The sequence below is a fragment of the Strix uralensis genome, chromosome 4, assembly GCF_047716275.1.
Source record: "Strix uralensis isolate ZFMK-TIS-50842 chromosome 4, bStrUra1, whole genome shotgun sequence".
NCBI classification, from domain to species: Eukaryota; Metazoa; Chordata; class Aves; order Strigiformes; family Strigidae; genus Strix; species Strix uralensis.
The window spans coordinates 6,839,803-6,850,552 of NC_133975.1; the positions used below are offsets into that span (position 1 = coordinate 6,839,803).

The 10,750-nt window shown below is 47.8% G+C and overlaps 1 protein-coding gene across 1 annotated transcript; it reads left to right on the forward strand.

The window, feature by feature from the left end:
- Positions 1–135: 135 nt before the first annotated feature.
- On the forward strand, positions 136–7,271 carry CD8B (CD8 subunit beta). The gene is given in 7 exon segments (XM_074865483.1): positions 136–558; positions 561–671; positions 674–776; positions 3,629–3,979; positions 5,803–5,892; positions 6,334–6,423; positions 6,541–7,271. Coding segments are annotated over 7 exon segments (912 nt in total). The 5' UTR covers positions 136–432; the 3' UTR covers positions 6,582–7,271.
- The last annotated feature ends 3,479 nt before the right edge of the window (positions 7,272–10,750 follow it).

A 10,750-nucleotide genomic window follows, 5' to 3' on the forward strand; every position in this document is an offset into this window, starting at 1 on the left:
GTCACAGCTACCAAAGCAGTGCCCACTGTGAGGTGGGGAGCCCCAGCAGGATTTCCTTATTTTTGTGGTTCTTTCAGCCGCTAAATTTGTTTGAGGTTTCTTGCTCTTGGCTTCAAAGTTTTCTGTGAAGCCTCGTGCCTCTGCCTTATGGCCATCTAGTTTGGTGTTCAGCATTTTCCAGGCCCAGAGAAAAACACCTCCTGCTAAAGACTCTGCTGAAGAGAACAACCCCACAGCTCAAATTGCATCTTCTCCTTATTTTGCACGCATTTTGATTTTGACAGAGGAGAAAACAGCCGAAATTCAACCTTTCTTGATTTTATTTTTAATGCCAAGCTCCTATATTTGTCATTTTTTAATTGCACAGAGCTGGATTAAAAGAAGGAGGAAAAGCTAGGTGATCAAATATGAAGAAATCATAATTAAAAATCAATGAGTTTAGGGTTTTTTCTTCCTAAAGGGGATTTTGGGGGATCCCATGCAGTGCTGGAGAAGTGCGTGGGGCTGCCGCCCTGATGCACACCTGGTTTGGGGACTCGGCGCAGGCGAAACTGCCAGGCTGAGGCTCCGGGCGCTGCTGCAGCAGATGCTCTTTGGCAGCTGTTGGCGAGACATCTGCGCCAAGACGGGGAAGGACCTCGTGGGGTGAAGCCAGCCCTACCACCAAGAAGTGACCGCGGGTGGAAAGGGGGAGCTGGCACAAAACCCCTCCATCATTGACTCCACCACTATGGCCTGGCTGTGGCTCCATCTCTTCACTTGCCTCCAGATCCCAGGTAAGAGGAACATGTCTCTTAAGGGTTAAGGGCACCTAAAATCATGCTGGAGCCTCTCCTCTAACCCACTCCAGAACGCGGGATGTGTTGCACGGCATCTTGATGATGGAAGTTTAAATATACAGGCATAGTATAGATCTACAGCATATTATTACCTATCACCATCTAATTTTGGGCAATGCTCTTAATAACATGCTTTAGCTTTCAGTTAGCCCTGAAGTGGTCAAGCAGTTGGACTAGATGATCACTGTAGGTCCCTTCCAACGGAAATATTCTATTCTATTCTATTCTATTCTATTCTATTCTATTCTATTCTATTCTATTCTATTCTATTCTATTCTATTCTATTCTATTCTATTCTATTCTACTCTACTCTACTCTACTCTACTCTACTCTACTCTATTCTATCTATAGTGCAATATATAATGGTATAGACACCACAGAGTTTGTTTTTCCTGCACCTTCTTAGTGCAGACAAACTGTGGGAAGCTGCTGATGGAGAAGTTAAAGTAGCACCTATCTACGCTGCCTGTGTAATGCGAAACGATAAACATCCTGTCAAATTTTCTTCTACATCTATCCAAGGACTGAATGTTTCCCAAGGGCCACAGCTGGAATCGGTGTGTTATAAAACCATGCTGCCTTCTGGTCATTGCAGACAGGTTGCTGGAGGTCTGAACCGAATATATACAGTCGATGTCACAACAAAGTGGTAAAATTGCGCTTTACAGGACAAATCGTGGCATCAGTTCTTAGGTGAAAAGTGTTGAGAGCTTGAAACACCTGTTAAATGTAAATATTAGGGTGGCAGCTCAAGTTGGTGCCCCAAGACCTTGCCCAGCCCGGGCCCACAGCTGCCCAGCATCCTCAGTTAGAGGCTGTTGGGACTGGAGAGTGTTTTGTTCGCATCATGTGATGGTCATCCAGCCATCGGTGTAAGACAGTCGATCTGGCAGCAAACAGCCCGAGGCACTTTATCAACACCTATATGCAGGTAATAATATCCTATAGATCTATATGGTGGGGTCCCTGCTGAGAAAACCCCAATAAATCAGAGTTTGCTCTGCACATGCAGAGAGAAAAGGGACTGGTTTTGAGCTGCTGCAGACCGGTCTGGCCAAGCATGTGGAAACAAACCCATCCCACTCCGATTCCCCGTGGTCCTCTGTGAGAATATACACTGGGAAAGGGAACAGGGCGGTTTTGGGGGGATGAAGATCTGGCAAAGGGTGGGTTTTTCTGCTCTGGCTCCATCCCAGCTCACCCCACTGAAGCTTGACCACTGGCTCAGAGCTGAGCTGAGCATTTTCCAGGATCCTTCCTCATTCCTTCTGGTTCATCTAACCTCTCCAACAGCTCGAGGAAAAGGTTTTTGTGGGGAGTTGTTTCCCAGCCCAGCAGAGCCAGACCTCAGGGTAGCCAAGGAGACCCTGAAGCCATGGTGTCCCACAGCCACCCACATTTCATCCCCTAAAAAAACACACAGGTGTTAGCCAGAGTAAAGTTTGTGAGGATTGCACTCCAAAACCTGAAAATTAGGTATTTACATATTAAGGAGACATTTATAATGGTGCGGCTGATGTGCAACGCCCGATTTTTGGCATTGCAATATTAATTTAAGGCTGAAGCCTGCTCATCTCTGCAGCATGCTGGCAGCGATGGGGTCATCGGTGTGGGGACAGAGGAAAGCTCTGGACCTGTGTCAGTCACCAGAGCCCTCTCCTCTGTCTGTCCCCATGGGGGACAAGAGGGACATGGGGGCCATGGCCACTGGGATGACTTCAGGTGTTGTGGCCATGCAAACCCATTCCCACACCACTGGGTTTGCAGAGCTGCACGAGGCTCTTTGTAACAACAGCTCTAAGCAGCTTTGGGATTTTGAAGGAATAGGGACATTTTAAGGTAAAAAAAGCCAAAAAATGTGCTTTGTTGAGCTTTTTACACAGCTTTAAAACATGCCTGGGAAGAAGATGGGGGAAGCAAGAGCATCCTTATCTTCAGAGGGCTGTTTTTCACTTGGTCTTGGAGTATCTGCAGCTTTGTAGGACTGTTTGCTGAACAGAAAGGATCACAAGACACCTATTATCCGTTTCACAAGGACAGACCCTCACTTACACACAGACACTGCTCACATCTGCCCGGGCCAAACACAACTCAGATAATTTCTAAAAAAGCTGCAAAACCCAAACACACTGGTGTGATGCCAAACCAAAGCTTTCAACTCCACCGCTACCCCTCACTCCCTCCCCTTCCCCAGGTCTCAAAATTCATATAAAAATAATGTCATATGAAAATTAATATCAAATTAGCTCATTTTGAGATGTTTTGCACTTTTTTTGGTCTTTCTCTGCATCTGAGATGCCATCTGAAGTTTATCAGTGTTGCTTCTGTTAGAACAAAAATCTGGCAAATAAGCTAAGAGGCTCAAAAAAAATCTGTTGAAAGAGAGGTGAAGCCTCTCTGAAAAGTGAGAGAGAAAAGGAGAGTGAGAGAGGAGCATCTGTGGGAGCAGGTGGGGATGCCCTTCCCTGCACATACAGCCCTGAGGACACCCCCAAAATCATCCCTCCATCCCTGTCCCTGACACTGAACCTCCTCCCTAGATGGGTGTTTACAGGGCAAACTCTACCTGTATAACTAGGCATGATGAAAAAATAGCTGGGGAACCCAAAAAGGCCTCTGAGGGAATGTGGGAGCATCCTGATAAAGATGCTCCTGTTTCTTGCTCTTGTGATCCCCTGGTCTTTGACTACTTGATCTTATTAAGACCACAAAGAAAATCTGTACTTAGCACGGAAGAAAAATAATGGAAAGAAAATAATAGCTATGTATTCCTGTGTCTTTTTTCCTAGTTTTCTGTACAGATCTACCTTTATCTCAGATTCCAGAGCACATTTTAGCCCAAACTAACAACAAAACAGAAATCCTCTGTGAGCTGAAGGAGGAGTATGCAGGGGTGTACTGGTACCGCTGGAGCCATGTGAGGCAAAATTTCGAGTTCTTGATATTTTCCAACCTATTGGGCAAAGTCACGTACGGCACAAACATCAGCCAGGACAAGTTTAGTGTCCATGGGGCGAGTTTCCGCACTTCCTACAGCCTGCACATCAACCACCTCCATGCCTCGGACAACGGCACCTATTACTGCTCCATCTCCCAGTCCTCCCAGCTCCTCCTGGGCAGCGGGACACGGCTCGGTGTGGGTAAGCATCACTCCTGGGGCTCCAAAATGTGTCACCAGCAGACTGTGATGAGGTCCCCTGGGTAAGGGTTATGCATGTTGACAGACCCTTCCCAATTTTGAGATGCAACGTTGGGGCTCTGGGGTTTTTCTGAAGAGACCTATGAGACCAGCTAAGGCATAAAATACAGAAAATAACTAAATTTTAGGTCAGCTGTATGTGACAGTCCTTTTGCCACCAGCAATTGCTCTGCTGTGGTCATGCCTTAAGCACTGTGTTGTTCCCAGCATGTCAGGATTTCCACGGGAAGGTGCTCAGCCCCTGATGCTGCCATGCCCTGTGCATTTCTCATCCCCTGCAGTACTTTGGATGAGAGGCTGGATGGGTGCTCTGCTCAGCTCCCAGGTCCTCCTGCACCCCAGTTCTTCCTTACTCTTTCTCCAAGTGACAGGAGCAGCATCAAGGCCAGAGGACATCATCCCTCACATTGTTGGGGTGGATCTGACTGCAGGTTTTAAGCCTGTCCTTCACAAAAAGGATTGAAATGGGATTTATTCCTCAAAGCTCACAGCCAGAAATGAGAGCTATCTGTGGACAGCACTGGGGGAGTGTTGCTTTACAGACCCTGGCTCAATACGGCAGCTCTTTTCAGCCCATTTTCCCCTTGACCACCAAGCAGGAGGTGGTGTACTAAAACTAATGTGTTTGAAGTAGAATTCAGCCCTTTCTTTGCAGAATTTTAGGGAAACAAATAACTTATTTAACCAAGACGCAGCTACGGCTGCTGGCTCGAAAGCATCCCCAGTGTTCCAACCTTTCTTTTTTTTTTTTTTCAAATATGCCCTGCACCTTGAGCTGGCTGAGAAATCCCTTTTGGATTCTTGCCGGCTCAAAGAAAAGCTGGTTTAAGATAAAAGAGAACTGGTTTTTATCAACTGGGCACATATCTATGTGCAAAGCAAAGCATGAAAAACGGGGTTGAAATTCAGCATGATCAAGGACATTCCAATTTAAAACTAAACACCAGCAGGTTCTCTGGGAAGACTCAGGCCTTGATGGATATTTTCTTTTTTTCCTTTAGTACACATGCATGATAAAACAAATTGTCTTAAGTTCCTTTTCTTTAAGTCTATTATAATGTAAAGGAGAAGTTGTCCACATAAATCCCAGGCACCTCATGTCTCATCTTTGAATGTAAAAGAACGGTGGTTTCCGTAGGTATTTCAGTCTCAGATAGAAGCAGAAAAAAATAGTTGTGAATCACCCAAAATTTTGAATTAGTGGAGTTTGAGCAGTCAGATGTACAGCCATTTAATGACACTACTGGGATATTTTCCTGACCAATTTTCCAGAGGTGAATGTACTCCATTGTAATTCAGATACACCATAAGAAATCCTGCCCTCATCTTATCAGAAAAAAAAATAATCCAATTTTGAGCAAAGATTAGAGCAATCTGAATATGGAAAAGATCCAGGGGTCCCTTAAAACCTCCCAGTGCTACTGAAATCTCCTGCTATCTGTGATTTTGTGCAATGCTGATGAGACAGTGCCTGGCAGTAAATGTAGCTCAAGGAAGTTTCCTTTTTCTCTGCCTTAGCCTTCTGCCCTTGTTTGCCTGGTGTGTTGTTTTATTAACTCTTTTACAGGCTCTTGGTAACTTTTGTGGCCACTGAGAGATTCAGGTCAAGCTCCTGGCCCCTATAGATAACCCAGCCTTTTGTGGGGATTGCTGGATGGGGCTATTTTTAAAAAACAGAATTTCCAGCCCTTCTTGCCTGTTGTTTGAAATCTCCACTGCACTTGGTGCCAGACTGACCATCCTCTTCTCCTCCTTATCCACCAGTTGACATTTTGCCTCTGAAGACCACTCAGGCACCACTCTCCAAAAAGCCCGTGCGGTGTATAACCAAAAGCAAAGCTCCTGACAAGAAAGGTACAGCACCGGGTCAGCTCAGGCTGCCTTGAAAAAGGGGTTTGCTGAGCTCCTGGGGGTCCCCAGGGTTCAGCTGGAGTTTGTCCTGGGGTGGAGGCAACCACAATGTGACCCTGCAGCGGTGGGCATCCAGGCTGGATGGAGCTGACCTCTGCCTTTAGGAGTGGTTCCCTGGGCTATACAAGGGTTTAGGGGCCAGGATGCATTTCAGTTTAGGGTATCATGACTCATAGCTAAGTTCCCTGCAATGCCTTCGGGTGTAATCCACCTCCAAGGGATACCCCAGGGTGATGGTCATGTCCTCCACCCCTCCTCTGAGGACCTGCCTTGCTGTTCTCCCTTTCCCACCCCACGCTCCATCCCCCAGCTGCCAGAGCAGGATGATGCTGGGTGCTGAGTTGGGGGGGGCAGCTCCACACCATGTCCCCTCCTGCTCTCCAGGTGCCTGCAGCCCCCTGGTCTGGGTCCCTCTGGCTATTGGTGTCCTGGTCCTCCTGCTGAGCCTGGTCCCCACTGCCCACCGCCTCCACCGTAAGTATCCTGCCGGTCTGGGGGGATGAGGAGGGGTGTCAGGCCCTGGGACAGCCCAGGAGTGGGATGGGGAGCTGGGAGAGGGTCCTGGAGCTGACAGACACCATCTCTCGCCAGGTCTGCGGCGGAGGCTGTGGCTTCGTGTCCACAGACAGTAAATCCCACCGTCACCCCCCTCCTCGGGCAGGCAGGGAGAAGCTACAGACCGTCCCCTGCGCGGTGCTGAACCCTGCCTGGATGTGACCCAAGAAGGACGTTACAGGGGACAAACATGGACTTGTACTGCAACAGACATTTCTTTTCTGTGATGGACTACAACTTGAACATTTTTCTTTGACATAACAGCTGGCAGAAGGAGCAGGCTGGATCCTGCAGTGTGCTGAGCATTTCTCAAAGGGTGCTGAGCAGGGTGAATGCCATGGATGGCTCTGCACTGGGGGCAATGAGGCTGGTGTGCTGAAGGGATTCAGATGGGCTGGAAAGATGCTGTGAGCTCCTTGGATTTCCTCTGTGTTCATCTGTAGGACAGCACAAAGGTGCTTTTGGTTTGCTCTTGCTAACGCTGGTTGATAGGACTTTGCTAACAAACACTTTGAGAGCAACGGGCAGACAGCAGAGGCAGGTCACTGCACAGCTTGTAAAGGTCCTGTACAGGCACGTTCATTAGAAATAGTGAATATATCTTAGAAATAGTGAATATATCACTCAGCCGTTTTGCTCTGCAGGCTGATCTCTTGTGGCTGCTGCACTCATGCAGGACATGGCTGTGTGGTGAGCAGGGAACCATGGCCTCTGTCTGAGCAAGAGTTAAAGATCAGCTCTGGTTGAAGAAGGTCTGGGAGGGCATCTTCTCCCACAGGAGACTGCAAAGAGCCAAGAGTGGGAGAGAAAAACCAGACAGAGCGATACAGCCAAGGCCAAATACCTGGCACAGCCTGAAGGCCAAGATAGCTTCTGAGAGCAAACAGAGGAGGCCCACGGCTGGCCCTGAGCCCGACGGCACAGCACAGCCAGCAGGAGTGTGCTGAGCCCCCCCAGCAGTGTCTGTGTGTGCTGAACCCCAGCAATGCCTGTGTGTGCTGAACCCCCAGCAGTGTCTGTGTGTGCTGAACCCCCAGCAATGCCTGTGTGTGCTGAACCCCCAGCAGTGTCTGTGTGTGCTGAACCCCCAGAAATGTCTGTGTGTGCTGAACCCCCAGCAGTGTCTGTGTGTGCTGAACCCCCAGCAGTGTCTGTTTGTGCTGAACCCCCAGCAGTGTCTGTGTGTGCTGAACCCCCAGCAATGCCTGTGTGTGCTGAACCCCCAGCAGTGTCTGTGTGTGCTGAACCCCAGCAATGTCTGTGTGTGCTGAACCCCCAGCAGTGTCTGTGTGTGCTGAACCCCCAGCAGTGTCTGTTTGTGCTGAACCCCCAGCAATGTCTGTGTGTGCTGAACCCCCAGCAGTGTCTGTGTGTGCTGAACCCCAGCAATGTCTGTGTGTGCTGAACCCCCAGCAGTGTCTGTGTGTGCTGAACCCCCAGCAATGCCTGTGTGTGCTGAACCCCCAGCAGTGTCTGTGTGTGCTGAACCCCCAGAAATGTCTGTGTGTGCTGAACCCCCAGCAGTGTCTGTGTGTGCTGAACCCCCAGCATGCTAAGCCCTGAGAAATGCCCATTGAAGTGCTGACCCTCAAGCAACACCCACATGTGCTGAACCCCGAGTGATGCCTGTGTATGCTGAGGCTCAAGCAATGCCCGTGTGTGCTGAGCCGTGAGCGATGCCAGAAGGCGGGTGGGTCCCCCAAGGGATGTTAAGAAGGCTCAGCCAGTGCCTGGAGCTGCAAGGCTGACATGGGGCTGGAAATTCGGCATCTTGCTGAACACAGTGCTCGCTCTCGGATGCATCCCCAGTCCCACATCTCTGCTCAAACACGGGCACCAGCATGAGGCTGTATCACCTGCAGCGAGTGCAAGGGGAAGGTGATCCACACAGCTCCTGTCCCCAACATGGGTGGGAAGGCCAGCACCTATTTTTACCGCTGGGGACACAGCAGGGATCTCCTGTCCTACACATTGTGTGTAACCTTACAGCTGCCCACAAGCCAAGGGCTCATGAGGCTCTAGAGTCCCCAGGTCCAGGGCAAACACGGGCATGGGCTTGTGTGGGTGTAAAGCATGGCAGTGGCACAGCAGCATTCCTCTGGCCTTACCCTCCCTGCCCTCCCCGCCACAGGGAACTGCTGCTCTCCACTTTAATATCGATTTTTCTGAAGGACTTGGTCTCAAACTTGGCTATGGTGCTCCTTGTGATGGATATTTCCCCTAAATAATGCAGTAGCAAAGCCAGCAGTGAACGACGCTGAACCAGCTTTCCCAGGCTGTGATGCTCACCCCACTGATGGGCTGCAGGGGACACTGACCTCAGACCCCATCCCACCAGCAATGCTGCAGGGAGGGGTCCCTGAGCACCTCTGCTTCCAACACATCATACCAGCAGCATATTTTAGCCTCTGTGAAAACTCAGATGAACTAAACCCACTATTTTTCTACCCTGCAAGCACTCGGTGTGCAGAGCTTTGCCCCAGGAGCAGATGATTTTTATTTTTTACAGCACAGCTATAAGGAAACCCCTTTGAAACTTCCCATGGGCAAAGGTTTATTCTTTAAAAAACAGGGGTTTTCCCTCAGCCTGCAGCTGCTTTTGAAATCCCAGCTCCCTTTCCCATGCTTGAGGCATCCTGACGTTAATGTCCATCCCTTCTTCACCTCTCCCACCTCTTGCCCAGCACAGGAGATGGCCTCCCATGGCCAGGTAGCCAGCGCCGGGCCTGGGCAGCAACAGGCAGGCTGTGACAGCCCAATCCTCCTCTCCCACGGGAAGGTGAGCTGCCTCAGGAATAACTCTGCCTGGTCCACTCCTCCTCCCTCCATTCCCCAATTTGCCTTCATTGTTCCTTTGTAAATTGAAAAAAAACAAACAAAAACAAACAACAACAACAAAAAAAACCCAAACAAGCCCCAGAAAAACCCGCCCAACCTCAACATCATCTGCACACAATGAAAACAGAAGAGTACAGCAACAGTCCAGGATGCTACACGTCCTGCTGAAACACAGGTTTGGGCAGTTTACCAATGGAAATGATGAAAAAATTGTAGTAATTCCTATCATCATCAATAGGGTGTTTTAAGACAGTAAACCTCAGAGAGATTTTAGCAGCAGGTTTCACAACTGCAAGGGTCAGTAGAAAAAAAAAATCACTTCCCATTTCATACGTTTTTCCTGAAGCATATATAAAAAAGAAACAGAAACACTAATAAAAAGTTGCTTTTATATCTGAGAAAATTAGCCTGGTCCCCTGATATCTGCAACTTCTTTGGTTTTCTTTCTTATCTCATCACTGTGCTGAGAGCACGATGACAATAGTAGCCAAGGATCAGGGACACCATCTTATGGCATGTGGGGGAAAAAGGGATGCTTCCACTATGGAAACTAATGGGAAAATATTTCTGTGCATCTCTGCTAATGGCACGGTGCCCAGATCCATGGAGGGAGAGGTACGGGTAACGGCATTGCCCATCGCAATGTCCTGGCAAATGAGAACCCCTAATTTACTCCTCGTTTCCTTCCGAGGATGGACCAGCCTTCTCCTGTCTCCCACTGTCACTCTCCTTCCCGCAGCAAGGAACATTCATACCTAGAAGGGAAAATGGGATTTTACATATAACCCCAAATCCTCACATCAGCAGTAAATAAGTGATGTCATCTTAAATGACAAAAGGAGATACCACAAAAAATGGGACAAAGACAAAAGGTTTTTGTATAGTACACGGAGGTTTTTGCAGGTCTGTGGGTTTAAGTTACCTATGTTGTGCCCACCCCCACAAATCATTGGGCAAGGTATTGTAAAAGAGGTCAAAAATTACATCTTGCAATAATATATTATTATTTTATAGTATATATTTTTATTATATATGTTCTATATTCTATGTATGTTCTATGATGTTCTATATAGAATATATATTCTGTATTACAAAAAAATACCAGTTATTCTTTCAATAAACAGTGCATGCATATGTTTGAAAGCATTAAAATATTCAAAGACAGAGAGCAGAGCAGAAAAACAGGTATTTCAGGCATTGCAATGTAAAACTTGTGTAAATGGATTAAAAAAAAAAATTGTCAGTCTTTCCAGAATATCTCAGTTGTTGATCTAATATTGGTAGTGCTCAATTTTTCTTTATTCTTTTAAGCTGCCCTGTCATTTTTATTGTGGATGGCCTGTATTTTTATAACACAAACAAGTAAATCAAATCAGGTACAGTTGAAAATATTTAATTGAAAACAAGC